The sequence below is a fragment of the Halichoeres trimaculatus genome, unplaced genomic scaffold (assembly GCF_033239565.1).
Source record: "Halichoeres trimaculatus isolate MK-OKI-2021-1 unplaced genomic scaffold, fHalTri1.1 fHalTri1_scaffold_5, whole genome shotgun sequence".
Taxonomy (NCBI): Eukaryota; Metazoa; Chordata; class Actinopteri; order Labriformes; family Labridae; genus Halichoeres; species Halichoeres trimaculatus.
In genome coordinates this window covers 33,487,613-33,504,334 of record NW_027437183.1, presented here as the reverse complement: position 1 = coordinate 33,504,334, position 16,722 = coordinate 33,487,613, and the positions used below count along the sequence as shown (strand labels likewise).

The 16,722-nt window shown below is 39.5% G+C and overlaps 1 protein-coding gene across 3 annotated transcripts in view; it reads right to left on the bottom strand.

Annotated features, from left to right (window-relative positions):
- Positions 1 to 7,643: 7,643 nt before the first annotated feature.
- The window catches only part of bicdl1 (BICD family like cargo adaptor 1), a 38,663-nt gene continuing 29,584 nt past the window's right edge, over positions 7,644 to 16,722 (bottom strand). For 2 of the 3 annotated variants that reach the window (XM_074669771.1, XM_074669772.1), the window contains 2 exons: positions 16,135 to 16,255; positions 7,644 to 12,295 (listed from right to left, as the gene is read on the bottom strand). In XM_074669771.1, the coding sequence (XP_074525872.1) occupies positions 12,119 to 12,295; positions 16,135 to 16,255 (298 nt within the window). In that variant the 3' untranslated portion in view covers positions 7,644 to 12,118. Of the gene's footprint in view, positions 12,296 to 15,696; positions 15,810 to 16,134; positions 16,256 to 16,722 lie in introns of all 3 variants that reach the window. The other variant, XR_012598259.1, reaches the window with a different exon arrangement.

Sequence of the window (16,722 nt, the reverse complement as noted above, 5' to 3'; positions counted from 1 at the left end):
CCTGTGGTGTTAGTGAGCATGTGACACGTAGTGAAGAGTGTGGAGGAGCTAATGCCTGACATGCATTTAAGACGATCAATGTTTCACTGTATTTCCTCGGCTTGCAGAGTAATCGTAACCGTTGACTAATGTTAGCGTCTAAAGTCATGTCCTCCACTCATCCCCCAGCTCTCTGCTCAGCTGACGTGTTACAGGAGAGCGTGACAGACCAGGGGACGGTTACCGCCGTAGAGTCCAGCGTTAGCCCGGGTTTGTGGCAGGGATTTACACAAAGTCTGTTGAATTGGGAGAGAAAAACACACAGAGAGCTCTAAGTGTTGACTTTGACCCCCTTCCCTCTCCCTGGACTCTGGCAGCCAGTTTGGGATCTCCCCCATGACCTCCAGGGCCTAGGAACAGTCCTAAAACCTCACAAATTATGGTTTCTATTCATTACATGTATGTATAAATAAATATATTTGTGTGTTTATATTCAGTATAGAAGAAACACACATTAGCACACCAGACTGTGCATGTGTCCAACATGCCCGTGTGCGATGGTTAAAACACACTCGTCGGCTGTGGTTTTGCTGTACACTGGAGAAAAAGAGATGTACTATTCATTTTTCCCGACATGAATTAAATCAGTAATAAACGTTTTAAAGGAATAAATATTTGACACATAATGACCGACTGACTCATGTGTCAGTGCTTTTGAGGCTTGGATTTGTTTTAAACCTGTGTCTTTGATTTCTGCAAATAAACTTGTATGGGAGGACGTGTGCGCTGTTCTTTGGGCTTAGTTAGATCTGTTTCAGGAGGAAGCTTTAGCTTTCCTTTCTTTGCTGAAACATTTAGTTTCTTTCCTCATGGAATCTGTCTTTAACTCTCACCAATCACTTTTTACACCTTTGATTTCACTCCTTCATTGTTTATTAATGAAAACAGGGGATCAAAAAGCTTGTATACAAAGAAAATGACCAGGAGGGAAAAGTTCTTTGATTGGAGAATTGACGTTTCAGATCCCAGCCTGGGGTTTACATTATGAGTAGCGGGGCAGTACTTTGAAGACCAGATCCACAGTCTGTTAAATTGAGCCATGTGGTTTTCCCCCTTACTGCTATCAAACAGAAACCTGTTTTTATTGTAAGGCTTTCAGCTTTTCACTTTTCTCCTTGTAAGTTTTTCACAAATCAGACACCAGAGAGCAAAGACGGGTTTTTCTCCCCGTATGGATGAGGACGTATCTGATTCTGACTGTTGCAGTGTTCGTATATCTGCAGGTAAACTAAGGCTAGAAGTTAGACCAGGGGGTCCACAAACCTCACTAGCAAAAAAGAGCCATGTTACTTCATGTTACCTGGTAGGGCTAGGTGGTATGGCACTTTATTTATATCTCAATATCGACCTTTCACCTCAGCCTTGAGATGATGCTTTGATGCATTCAATCGAACCAGAACAGCAACACTAGATGATATTTTCTCTGTGATGTAATTTGGTTTTTACTACGGTGGCTGGTGGGTGTCAGACGTTTTTCAAAAGCTACTACACAAACGTGAGAGTAAAAACATACATGCAAAAGCCACAGAAATATAAAATCTGACGAAAGGTCATGGTGACTTCAGGAATCGTCAACGTTTTCTCAATGACTGGTGTAGAAAAAAAGAAAAAAACATTTAGCTAAAAATGTTTGGGTCGCTAAAAGTGTTGTGTCTTTTGCCAATCCGCTGACACAAATTGCCACCTCAGTTTTCCCCAAAGTGTTGTGTATCATCAGATTTTGAACAAAAACCTCCTTCCCTCAGTCAGAGCACTGAAGATGAGTCGTGGCTGGATCTTCCAACATGACAATGATCCAAAGCACACAGCCAGAATGACCAGGAAGTGGCTGCGTAAGAAGCATATCAAGGTTCTGGAGTGGCCTAGCCAGTCTCCAGACCTAAATTCAATAGAAAATCTTTAGAGAGCCGAAACTTTGTGTTGCTCAGTGACAGCCCTGAAACCTCACAGATCTAGAGAAGAGTTGTGTGGAGGAGTGGACCAAATCCCTGTTGCTGTATATGCAAACCTAGTGAAGAACTACAGGAAATGTTTGGCCTCTGTATTTGCAAACAAAAGCTTCTGCACTAAATATTAGCACTGATTTTCTCATGGGTGCAAACACTTATGAACCCCAGTAACATACAAATAAATGTAAAAAAAAATCATGCAATGTGAATTCCATATATCTTTTTTTAGATTATGTCTCTAACAGTGGAAATGCACCTATAATGAACATTTCAGACCTCTCCCTATTCTCTAAGTGGGAGAACTTGCAAAATTGCAGGGGATGTAAATACTTATGCTCCTCACTGTATATGTTTAAACCACGTGTCAAATGTCACTCAAGCACTTTTATTAACCCTCTGGGGTCAGGGGGTCAATTTGCAGCTGTTGACCGCTTTTGATTTTTAATATTTCACCTTAAAACAGCTGTTAACCTCGTCTCACTCTGTTTTTTTTTTCAGCACAACTCACCTGTGGGATTTTACAATTATTAAGTTGACTTGATTTAACGCTAGACCTAAAATTGACACACACAAAAAAAAATCTGAGCGGCAAAAAAGTTTTGTATTTTTTTTAAATTGGGGACATCACAGACATGTAACAAACCATGCACATGTTTAGTAAACAACACAGTTACACATATCTGTTTCAATTTGAATATAGGAAATCGCCAGGTATTTTTTGTACAAATATCTACAAATCTATCAGGTGTTAACAAGATAAAACACAACTATTTTGATGAATCGCCTCACTGCTCTGACATTAAAACAAAATCATTCACTACACACCAGTGATGTAATCTGAACACCCATAGAGTAACAAACCAATCCAAACTCACTTTCCCCTTCCACCTCTGTAACTCCCACAACTTCTCCTAACAAACATATTGTTTTGTGATTGGCTGATGTGGTGACTTGTGTGAGACATGGACAAAGTCCATGCAGCCCTGTTATGTATGCAGTAGTGAATGTCATACGCTGTCGCACCACAACAGTGAAGATATTGTGATATGACAAATTTCTATCATCAAAATTTTAGAGCAGTATGTGATAGACCAAGGCTCACCAACACAGCGCCAGTGGGCACCTGGGCGCCCGAAAGGTTTGTTCCATAAATCAACACTGGTCAAAATGGAGCTCCTTTCAGAAATTTATACATATTTCCTACCAAAATTGTTGTGCAAATCATTAATGATAATTGTGGAATAATAAACACTGAAGTGATCATTCTCCTACATAGTGTTACCACTACTACTACTAAGAAGTGATCTGTACAGCTTAGTTCAGGAAGTTTGTATCAGATAATTAACCCCTTGTACCACTTATCTCCCTCCAGTTACCCCTCTGCACCAAATAGGTTGAAGGCCCCTGTTGTAGACAGTATGATATGGCACAGACCTATTGCCTGGATTCAATTCATCCCAGAGCCACAAAATCTGCTTTACCTTCACAATAAAGACGATAAAGCCTCAGGTGCGAGGGAAGCTGCTGTTGACGTTGTAGGAGGTGAGGCAGAACGGTGACAGGCTTTTTTGTGAGATGTGAAGCATATGTAGTTCAGCAAAATGTCAAATCATGATTTTATTTAAGGTCTATTTCATTAATCATCAATAGCCTCGGTAAGAAAAAAAGAAAATCTTGATTATTTTTCAATATTAGGTTTGTATTTTTTAAAGCCACAGGAAGCCACTGCAAAGACGTCACAGAGCTGCATCAGGCTCCAGTGCCGCAGGTTGAAGACCCCAGAGTCAGAATGAAGTCTGAATCCCAGCTGCTCTAAACCCTCAGATCATTTAAAGCTCTACCCTCAGCCATCACTTGAAAAAATTAGATAAAACATTGGGATTTGAGGCCATGTGAGCAGCTGTTTTTCAAGTTAATGTCCTTCTCATTCAAACAGACTGACAATGGCCTTAACATGTCAATGATATAAACTGTGTTCAATAAACACACACTGTAACAGCTCCAGGTAAATGAAGGTGAGTCAGTGAAGTTATCTCAGTTAATCCTGAAGGTTTGATCAGGTCTCTGCCAGAAGAAACTTCAGGGCATCAGTGGTCTACATAAACAGGGACTGGATGTTTTTGTTTTAAAGATAATTTTTTGAGGTTTTGACGTTTTAACTCAAACTTTATGACAAAAGGGGAAGGAAGCAGATAGCAGAAGGTGGGGCCATGGGTTGGATTTGGACCCAAGTCGTCTTCTTAACCTTTGACTTGTCACTCAACCGTTTGGCAGAGCATATTCTGAGTCACTGTATCCCACTGAAAATATGTTGAATTGAGTAAAACCTAAGAGGGCCGTCTCTTCAGCTTGAAATAATTTTCTAATTTTCTATTTTTTTTGTGTGTGTGTGTGTGTCAGATCTTAGAGCTACAACGACATAAAAAAAATACAAAATGTTTTTTTTTTTTTCTTACTTTTTTACATGGAACATTAAAAGGTTTAAGATTAAATAGACTTCATATCCCTAGCATTTAAAAAGTGAAAGTTAGAGGGATAAAAGGGATGGAAATTAAAGGGTTAAAACACATCCTTGATATATGTCATTATACTTAAACTGCTTTACAGATGATGACTTGGTTCAGTCTTGACTGTAGCTCTTTACAGAGGGGCTATATATTGTCCCTGTGGTAGCTGGTACTGGTGTTTTAGAAACCCTTTATTCCAGCCTCTGCCTGAAACACTTTGTTTGAGCTGCTGTCTCTTTAAGACCGTATCCACACGAAGCTGGGTATTTTCAAAAACAACACTTTTGTCCACAAGCAGCGGATAAATTTGCCGGTGAATGCAGCTTGAAGCATGCCGAACCCATAATGGTCAGTGTTTTCCAGATGTAAAACCCGTGCCAGCCAATCAGAATGAGCCCCAGTCGTTCAGCTGTGACGTGACAGTCGTCCACTCGAAACCGTCAAACGAAATTTTCCAAAACCTTCACTTTGGCCGGAGTTTTTAAGAAAACATTGTTTTTAGTGACGTAAAGCTGCATTTTCGTGTGGACGACAGGCGTAAACATATAAAAACATATGCGGTTTCCCAGATACCTACATGTGGACATGGCCTAAGACTTCCCACTCCACGAACCACTTTCCCTCTGGCTGGATATCCCTCAAGCAGAGCTAGAGGCAGACCTTGATGTTTGAGGCCCACTCTTCCAACATGTCATGACTAGGGATGGGTACCTTTCACATTTGAAACGATTCGGTACTGATGCCCAGTACCTGGCAATCGGTATCGGTGCTCAACGGTACCAATTTTCTGTACTTTTTTGTGTTTACACGGTAAATTTAAATTAGCATAGTTATTCTTCAATGTTTAACCTTGTAATGCTGTTTTCACGTCCAGTATAAAAAAATCATCTACTCTTCCACTCCCTCACAGTCACAAGGATGCATTTAGGTACCTAAACATGGTACCTTTTGATTTTAAGCGGATCCGGTACTTTTGTCAAACTTTGGTCGGTGCCTATAAAAGTACCTAATTCGTTACCCATCCCTAGTCATGAACCAGTTAGGAGAAATGTAACAGCGTCAACCTTTACAGCAAGTCCTGTGAAGATCTGGTGCAGACAGATGAATATGTAGCTGATTAGAAATCTGCACACGTTTCATCTAACTATCCAGCATTATTACTTTGTGTCCTTTTTTAGAATCTGAAGGTGCAGAATACCCCTTCTTTAAATGAAAGGAAATCAGAGGAGACGAGGAGCTGATTGTAAATCTTTTATTTGTAAAAAAAAAAAGGAAAAAAAATCAATGCCAAAATACTGGTAAAATTGCATGATAAATCTTTTGAATAGTCTGTTGAAAATGAAACATTGCTGTTAGTAAATGATGAATGGAAGCACTCACATGGAGCACAAAGAGCCAACAGAGACTCTAAACTGAGTTAAGACGAGCAGCAGAAAACATCCTCAGTCACACCACTGTCTGCCTGTCTGTCTGTCACTGCGATACATACAGAAAACAACAGCGGAAGCATCAGGATGTTTACCAAAACAACACAAAAACAAACAACATTTAAAATGCTTTCATTAGGAAAAGGTGGAGCGCGCTGAAGACGCTCCTGACAGAGACAAACACTCAGAAAAGAAACAGAAATCAGGATCTGAAGCTGACAGAACTAAATATGAGATGTTTAAGGGTTTTTCTAACTAAACTCAGCTTCCTGCAGACAGGTGTGTTTATCCTCCTCACCTGTTGATCCTCAGGTGGAAGGAGATGCTTTAAACATTCAGCCTGACCTTTAAAGCCCTCACACTCTCTGATACTCTACTTTCTACCTGATGTGTGTGTGTAAGTGTGTGTGTGTGTTTGGGGAGTATTCACTGCCAACAGGGGCAGCATTTCACCTTTAACCTCTACCTTCAGAAAACAAGCTTCAACTTCTTGAATTATTTTCATTCTGTAAAAACCAGACGCGCCTCTCTTCTATCTGCTGATATAATCTGAGGGATTTTATTCTTCCAGATGTGTGGGGAGTTTAAGGTGGTCTGAGTTATTTTACATTTATTAGTTTAAGGTGGTCTGAGTTAATTAATATTTATTAGTTTAGGGTTGCTTCAATTAGAACAGTCATTTTACTTCTATTCATAACAACTCAGCGTGATGTTTGTCCTCGCTGATGCGTCCTTTTTGAGGTTCTTGTGTTAAAAAACCTTTGTGATAAAATAATGGATCAATCAACAATAATCTCAAATAAACATCTCATTTATACACTGAATTTTCCGTTAGGGTGTGTAGCGTAAGGTTTATAAATTCTGACAATCACACTGCAAAAACTGGACTCTGATCAAGTGTTTGACTCTTGTTTTTTTAGCAGAAATTGGCTTATGAGACTAAATTTAATCTTCATTCACTGTCAAAACTAGAAAAACATCTTATTTCAAAGAAATGAAATCTTCCAGTGGGGTGGTAAAAATGGACAAGTTCAGTTTCTTGCATTAGGACGTTATTCTGATTTCAATAAACTAAACAGATGCATTTTTCCTCCCTCACAGGCACATCTTTTCACTCTTTGTTAAACACTCTAGGTGTTTTATGTCTTTAGATGTCTTTAGATAAGGCATATTTCTGGACTCTTGAACTAGTACAACAATTTCTGAAATAAATGAAACACAAACACCTGTTTAGATTTCAGTATTTGCAGCACAGCCTTTAGTTTCAGACCTAAAGGTGAACTTTTTGGATCAGTTCTAAGACCTCTGAACAGGAAAACACCCAGAGATTTTTTGTTTTTGTTTTTGTTCTTGTTTCTACACCATTCATTAAGAAAGTGTCGACTTTCCTGAAATCACCATGACATTTAGTCAAATTCTATTTGATTTAGAGACTGGAATAGAGCTGAAAAAAGAGCTGTAAAGTGAATCTGTGGTGCATTTTGATATCTTATTGTCACTGCAAAAAAAAGAAAAAAAAAAAAACTGAATTCCAAACAAGTGTTTAAGTCTTATTAAGTCTTACTCTCTCATAAGTAAGGTGGCAAAGGAGTAGAAATTTTCAGGAAAGTTTCCTGAAAATTTCCATGGCAGTTTAAACTATGAGACATTAGAAAATTTCTGGGTTTTGCAACTTTAATCAGTTTTTTTTTTTTAAATTAGATTGCACATTCATTGACATTCTTTAATTTTTCCATTTTTTGCCTTTCTGTGAAAAAAAACATTCTTTGACACTAGGGATGGGTACCTTTCACATTTGAAACAATACAGTACTGATGCCCGGTACATGACAATCGGTATCGGTACTCAGTGGCACCAATTTTTGGTACTTTTTTGTGTTTATGTGGTAAAAGAAATCAATTTGTTTGACAATGAAATGTATTTTTTACAATTTAACATATTAATTCCTCAATATATAACCTTGTACTGCTGTGTTCATGTCCAGCATGGAAAATCACCCACTCTTCCACTTTCTTAAGTTTACAATGATGCATTCAGGTACCTAAACATGGTACCATTTGATTTTGCGTGAATCAGTACCCAATACTTTTAACAGAATTTGGTCGGTACCCATCAAAGTACCTTATTTGGTACCCATCCTTATGTGGCACTGAGGATAACCAGTCATTATGAGACAGCAGCCAATAAGGACGATGAGGTCCGTCTTCTAAATGAGCTGAAAGCACGACCTGAAGAGAGACTACACAAAAGATTTTGGCATTTTGGAACAGGAGTTTTTTGGGGAGGTGCTGAGGGAGCATAACGAATATATGTTGTCTGTTTTAAATACCTGATTCTTTTTTTATTTCACATTTTTGTTGTTCTGTGAATGAAAACTTTAAAGTCTCCAGTTTTAAAAACTGATTAGTGTTGATTATGAAGGTTGTATCAGACAGATTTTCATTTACGTTTGCTTATGACAAATATTTATCCCGATTTTCATGACAGACCCAGTTAGGAAAAATGTGTGATGTCAGTCAAAAAATATTGCATTGGACATGTTTTCAATGCCCGTCTGTTTAAAACAATCCAAAATGTTTGTACATGTCTGTGACCAGTTTTTATAAACTTCTCAAAATTCTCATTAATTCTTGTTGTTTCCCAGAATTTTAAAACCTTATTTATTAGACTTAATATGATCCACATTCACCCACAAGTCCAGAAAAACGTCTTATTTCAAGATGTTAAAGACAAAAATGACACCACAATTATTTATAGTCATCTTTCCATTAGGTAAGAAAAAAAATTGTTCGTTTAGTTTCTTTTAAAAATAACGTCTTCATACAAGGAGCTAAACTGGCAGATTTTCAACACTCAACATTTAGTTATGATAAGATTTTTTTTTTTTAAATAAGACATAAACACCTGTTAGATTTTAGTTTTTGCAGTGCAGTGAAATGTCCAAACCTCATAAACTCATGACTGTCATCCCAGCTTCGCTTCATGCCTCCAAACAGAGAAATGTGAGTGAATCTGCCGCCACCTCTCAGGGTAAGACAAACATGAAAAACAGCCTAAAAACAACAACGTATAGATATATTTCAGTCTAGAAAAGATTTTCATTCAAAAGGTAAGCTTTTTTTCATATAAATATATCGATTTTATCCAAACCTATTTGTCTTTTTATAAAAATCATTCTTTGGGTTGATCCTTCCCAACAACCAGCTGAGATGACAAGAAGACATCTGCATAGGTTCACACAGCTGCACGAGACGAGACACGAACACACGGCATGAGACACGAGACATGAGACATGAGACATGAGACATGGCTTCACCACACGGTGAGTCATTCATGATGAGAGCGTCAACAAACAGCGTCTCACACATGTGGAGTCACAGAAACGCCGCCTACAAAGGAAGCCCGGCAGCTCAGGAATCAAAGTGCCCATGAAGAAGTGAAGCGATGAGGATGGAGGTAGAACGTCTCGATGCGTGATGAACTAAAGTCACTCACATGTCGACCCCTTAGGGAGGACGTTTGATCTGACGTCTGTGTGACTGACCAGGAGATTTAATGAGCATGTTGTCCTTCCTCCACCTCAAGCTAATGTAAACATTTGATCAATTTGGTCGACTAGAAAGATGATGAACATCATGAAGACGATGTTGGACAGTGCCTTTTTGAGAAATGTTGAAACATTAAACACAAGAAGAAGAAAGAGTTTCACAAACAAAGATCGCTCAAAGGTTTATTCACGTGTCAGAGACGAGGCGAGACGAACGGTCACCACCAACAGGCCAAACTCTAAAGTGCTGGTTTTTATACATTCACTTCATCTGAGCGCGCTCCGTACCTGCTCACGCCGGGGGTGAGCTTTCTGTCACTTTGGTTATGACTGAACTTTTCCACAATGATGTGTGTTTTTATTCATATCCTAAAATAAAAATCTTTGTTCATTTGTTTACACATTCAGTCTCTAAAGCGTGATGTGGTCTGTTTATGTTTTGGTCACTGGATTTTCTGTTCAGGACAGGATTTTTTAAAAATGGAGTGGTTATTTATTTTCATTTTAAAACTGTAAAGGAAAGTGAAATTCAAGGCATGTTTCTTTATCAGGGTCAAGAATTGGTCAACAAAACTTAAAATAGATTTTGAAGAAAAGGGAGGGGTGAGTGCTGCACTGGGTCAAAACGTGTGATACTAAGGTAAGATCAGGTGCTCTTCAAGGATTCAAAGGGCAGGGGGATTTTTTTCATTTTGTTTCTGAAAACATGGAGTAAAATGTTAGAAGACAAAAATAACAGACACTTTTTTTGTATTGTGTGACCTGAAGTTGCCTTTTTAAAGTATGAGTGCAAATCGGGCTGTGCTGTGTTTCAGAAAAGAGCACCAACATACGACTTCTACATCTGATTTCCTGGGCTCAGGGTGACATGACTTTGAAAACCTGATGTTGACCGATTTTTGACCTGACAAAACAAAGTTTTTCATTTGCAGAAGATCACAGAAGATGTAGATCACACCAAAGTGGGGCAAGAAAGAGGTTTTTCTTCAAGAAATGTGAGGAGATTTTGTGCTAAAAACTGTAATTCAAGTTTAAGTTTTGAAAAAGTTACATTTTCAAAGAAAATTGAGAAAATGTCTTAAATGGTTACTTTTTTTGATTAAAAAAAAAACACAAAAAATCCAGTTATAGAAACATACACAAACTGGGTCACTATTTTGGGGGGAGAAAAAAGATTTTTCACTGACAAATGCTCATTTTAATTCTGAATCAGATCATCTGTTTAATCCCAGGGTCAATATTTGGTTCCCCAGCTGTCAAATTTTTAATTACCCATGACGCTTAGCAAAAACTAGTGTTTATGTCTTGATCTTAGTCAAATTTCTTAGTCAGGCATTATTCATCTGACAAGTCCGGAGGGATGTTTTGTGTCAAGATACTGAAACGACAAAAAAAGACGCCTGAACTGCTTGTGAAGCATTAGAAAACTGACAATCCGTGGGAAAAATGTCTTGAAACAATTTTTCCCACTTTGTTGGTAGCTTTTTTATTACTCCCTACAAGCAATTCAGGTGTCATTTTTGTCATTTCATATCTTGAAATAAAAAAAATTTGGTCTTGTCAAGTAAATACGGCTTATTTTTAGTCTTAGAGACAAATTTCATTTAAAAAAGGACATAAACACTGGCTTAGTTTTCAGTTATTGCAGTTTGTTTTGGAGCATGACATTATTGAAGTGCAGCAGGTCAAGAAGAGCATTTATGTTTCTTTAAAACTTTACAAAGACAGACTTAAATACAGCACAGAGCTGAGAGCAGCTGAGCTGTGATCTCTGTGTCTCTCCACTCTCTGGTGTCAAAGAGGTCACAGAGCAACCTTTCTCACAGCTTGAGGACAAATATTCACTTTAAAATAAAATACAATCAAATTTGGTCTTTTTGTTCTTTAAGTCACCAGATGTATGAAAGTGCTCACTCTGGGTGACGTGACAAGTTTCTCACTTTGATTGTAAGTTTGGCCTGTTGTGGTAAACTAAAGTAAATCCTCTCAGTAAAAACAAAAACTGCTGTCAGAACTTTTCTGTTTTTGTCAAACGTCCGCTCATTGAAACAGCACGCTGCAGCTCCTACACCTAAAGCTGTCTCCTCGTCTCATGAACGTCCTCTGAACTGGTGAATAAACCTGAGAGCTCACACATAGGCTGGCTGCTCTCAGAGGAGTCACACTGTGATGTCTCATCCTACAGCTTCAATGTTCCCATAATCCTCCAGCGTCCCGTCAACCCGCCCGTCTTTCCCCAGACTCTTTGGCCTGATCACTGGGACACGTCCAGAGACAGTTGGTACATCGTGTTCCCTCTCTGCATTGATGGCAGTGGGCTAGTGGAGATAGTTGTAGGCACTACAAGGAAACTGTCCTCTTCGAGGTAATTTTGTGACCCTGTTACTGTTCTGTCTTGAACCTTTCTATAAAAATAGGAGCCAAAGCCTCTGGGGAACCCTTTCCTCTCTGTCTATCTCTCATTGTCAGCAGCTGCTGATTATCAGCTAAAGAGGACTGATGGGACAGATTAAGTGCAATATAACCCCCCAAACCTCAGCGTTGTCACCCCTGTACTGTTTCCACGCCTTCCTCACCTCACATCACCTCTCCTCACCTCTCCTCACCCGTCTGTGTCTGTCTGCTGTGCGCAGGCCAATCCAGTGTGGCTCAGTTCTTTTTGAAAAAAGAGAAAAGTCTCTTGTCCCGGTCTGAGATGCGGTGAGCTCGCCAGGAGGACTGACCACTGTTGGCCCTGGATGACCCTGACAGGGAGGAAGGCGTGCTGCGCCACTCGTCCTGGTACTTGTCCATCAGCTGCTGGTCAATCACTCTGTGCATATCATCCTGAAGACGAACAGAGACACAGAGGAGGAGAGGGTAAGAGACGGCAGAGAGAGGTCATTTTTCAATCATTTCATTGTTTGCTTTTACTGAACATTTCTCTAATACATAAATGACTGAATGAATCATTCACAGAGTGACCTTCAAGTGTAAATGTAACCGACTGAAGTCAAAGTAAAAAATGCTTTCTTAGGTTAAAGCTTCTGAATATTTGAGTTTCCTCTTTGTCTCGATTTTGACATTTGTAGATGGTCCCTAGTGTGTCCAGATTGCAGGACGGCTTGTTCTAATCAGAATCAGGTCTAGGCTCACATTTTGACCTGACTGTTGTTGGAAAGAGAAGTCAGCTTTACCAGATCTCTGTTTCTCTGAGCAGTTACTGACCTGAAGGACCAACCTGAGAAAGGATTTGTTGTCATTTCATGAGCAGCGTGTTCTTCTCCTCTACATTAGCTCACCTGATCACTGGACCAGAGGTGTCAGCCAATCAATACTTACTTATCCTCAGTTAGGGTGACCATATGTCCTGTTTTGCCTGGATATTTCCTCCTTTTTGGTCATTAAATTAAGTTCAGAGGGATTTTATAATATTCCATAAAATGTCCAGATTTTGCCCATCTTGTTTTAAAGACCATTAATCTCTATAATAAAGAGCTACACTGGACCACTGGCATTGATTTTACAAATTCACCAACCCGTCAAGATGTGGAGCATGGACGCCACGTGCATCAAAAAAGGAAAAACTCAAAGATCAAAACAGAAACCTGCTCTGATCTCCTGCTCTTATTTTCTTTCTCTTTACTTTTGAGCCTTTATTTATATTTTTACATCACAAAAAAACCACACTGAAGAGTACCTCTGTTTTTATATTTGATAAAGATTTTGAGGCATTATTTATATTTATTTAGGAGATATTTACACTAAGGAGAAGTACATGTTTAAGCAATGGGCTCATTGTCTTTTCTTTGTACGCTTAGGTTATAGAAATTTTTCACTTCAAAAAGAAAAGTGAATGATTTCAATAAATATGGTTTATGAAGCTAATTTTGGTTTTTGAGTATTTTTGCATTGTCTCCAAGGATCTGGGTAGGGTTTCAGGATACCCTACTTAGAAATTGTTTAAAATCAGACAAAAAGCTCCTGAAGCAGAAACTGGAGTAAAAGTAATCAGTTATTTCCACCTCTGGTTCCTCTAAATTTCTCCAGGCTGTTTTAGTCTCTTATTAACATAAGAAGTTTCCATAGCACATGACTCTGATCCTCAAACATTTCACGATGTAGTTTGTGACTTTGATTTGTGGCTATGAGTGAGCTGAATAATTTGAACCCCTTTAAGAAATAATAAAATAATCTACTCACATTGTAGCTCAAACATCTGTTGTTTGAGTTGTTTTTCTTTTCAGACCAGAATCTCGTCACTTCTAATGTTTACATTCAGAACTATTGCAGGAAAAACCCACAGGTCCTGATCACAATAAACACCCTGAACCACTCTATCGGTCAGTTTGTTTACACGCACGCAGCAGTCAGACTAAGGTCACAGCTCAATCATACAGCCACAGCGGGGGGATCCAGTCTTTTGTGCTTAAACATGCAGATAAGAGAATAAGACTTCTGGCTGAGAACGACTCACTCCACTTCAGTAGGTGGCGCTGTTTTTTTCCTGTTCTGATAAGCTAAGCTGCGTAAGTATCAAACTAGTTTGGGTTCACTCAAAGAGGAAGAATCTAACAACCCCGGCTAGATGGATGCAGCTGTGGCTCTTCATGTTTTTATGTGTGTACATGCCATGGTGTTTGTTTGTTGTGTTGGAGCCACAGACTGCATGAGTTCAGCCAGGGATTGGAAATGATAAGGTATTGGTGATCCAGTACCTGGTAATTGGTACTGGTACTTAACAGTAACAATTTTAGGTACTTTCATGTGTGTTTATGTGGGGATAAATATTAACTTGTTTGACAACAAAATCTCAAAAATTTTCGATGTAACACATTCATTTTTCAGTATACAAACTTGCAATGCTGTGTTCATGTCCAGTAGGAAAATCCCCTACTCCACTCCCTCACAGTCAAAAGGATGCTTTTATGTATTGAAACATGGTACCTTTTGATTATGACCAATAGGCACTGGGTACAACAGACAGAATTTGGTCCGTATCTCTTAAAAGACCTAATCCGATACCCATCTTTAAGCCAAGTGACCCTATTTATCATGGTTATCGACTTCCTCCTCTGGCTGAACGCCAAGGCATTTACCTCATCCAGCTGTGTCAATAGAGCTATGCTTAGTCTGACTAAGCTGTTTACATGCATTTTAATAGTTCAATCTTGCGCTGATGAAGCTCATTGATTTCTGCACGTAAACGTACTGAGTGTGTTCAGGATCATGCAGAGGGTCATCTGCTGTACTCTGCCCTCCCTACAGGAGCTTTACACCACCCACTGCTTCAGCAGAGCAGACAACTTCCTTCACCTCTCAAGACCCAGCGCCCACATATGGGGACATTACATTTCTGCCTCTCAGACCATTGATACTTTGTTTTTTAAAAGCTATTAGTCACATTTAAGGACACTGCCCACATCATTTTTTGGTGAAATCACAAAATTACACCCACTTAATTAAAAAAAATCCAATGTATTTAAGTTCAGTAACACTACCAACAAACTAATAGAGAACTCATTACACAAATAATTTCAAAGACCAAGTGTGGTTATTATAGTTATTAGGTCGTATTTATCCCAAGTAGCAATGTGAATTAAAAATTGCACGCCAGACAAAAGCTCAGGTCTTAAGAGGTTAAACAACTCCTATGAGCTCTGACAGCACGTCTGCTCTCCTGAAGGCGGCTGGGGTCCATCTCATCATAGACGAACACACTCAACACCAGCGTCTCCTGCTCAGAACACGCATCAGAGCACGTTAACATCCTGTTATGTATCTAATGTGTGCACTTTGTGTAGGTTTGCATCTATTGTTATTTGTATTATATTGGTTATTTTTGTAGCCTTTTACACCAAATGGGACAACAAAAGAATCTGGATCCTTAGTTTCCTGGTGTGTCCCTGTCAGAGTAACAGGCCTTCAGCCACCAGGGGGCGCTGATGCCCCAGCTGCTGAATCTAATAGGAAAGAAGAGATGAAAATAGTTCTTGGAAATATAAATAAATCATGTTTGTTTTTCAGAAACAACTCTGTTACCCTGATGAAACACTGTTTGGAGGGAAGAGCTGAGGGACAGGTGTGTGCAGAGAGGATGGCTTTGCATGGATCCCTGTTAATGGTTCTGGAGAAACACTGCAATGGGCGTGTCTCCAAAGTTGTGTTACAGAAGCATGGAATGGCTCAGCATGGAGTGGTCTGATTGGTGCAGGGTGAAATGGCGAGATGGCGCAGCTCAGGCTCACCTCTAAGACTGGAGGGGGGTACCACAGGGGAGAAAGGGTGGTACGGAAGCTGAGAAAGGCCACTAGATCAGAAACCACAAGAGCCAAACAGTAAAGAGCCCTGAGGAGGCAAACTGTGGGCAGGGAGAAGAGAGAGGAAAGAGCTGCTAGTTACAGACGAGGGAGGAGGAGGGAGGAGGGCTCACACACACCAACACACACTAACACACTAACACACACTAACACACACCCTGAGGAGTGAGTGAGGGGTTAGCACACACTGTACAGACAGGTTAAAACACTTTAAACATGATATTAGGAGGGGAGGAGGGTTAGAGGTCACTCCTCATCTCCACGCTGCTCCCTCACCACGTTTACCTGACGTCACTTCATTCACAGCATCATTAGCAGCTTCATCAACTCTTTACAACACCCTCAGAGGGTCCCCTGTAGACCAACCTGCCAAGCTTCCAGCTGCTGCGACAGGTTCAGCTTCTGCTGGATGGCGTCCAGGAGCTGGCTGTTCAGAGACATGATGTCTATTTTACATTTGGCCAGTTCCATTTCCACCGCTTTCTTCCTGCAACACAGATTCAACAAAGACAAAAAGAGGGAAACAGTAAGTTTGGCTCCAATCTTTAAAGTTAATACAAGCCAAATTTACCTGACAAGTCCAGAAAAAGTCTTATTACAAGATATTAAAAAACAAAAATGACGCCTTAGCTGTTCAAAGTGAGCTGAAAGAAACTAACAGGGTAAGAAAATATAGCTTCTCGAGTTTCCTGAAACAAAACACTAAACAAGCACATGTTGCTTCCCTATTTCAGCTTTTTTCTCTTTACAAGAAATTTATTGAGATCTTGAAATAAGATGTTCTTTCCTGGTCTGACTCTGCTCCTCACGTCAGTTTGTTGTAGGTTTTGATGTGGTTTGTTTTATTTTGAAAGTCACTGGCTCTTTTTAGGTAGTTTCCATGCACTACTTCCTGTCCCACTTGATCTGCTCTACACAAATTGACAGATCACAGCTCTGACATCTGGCAAAATT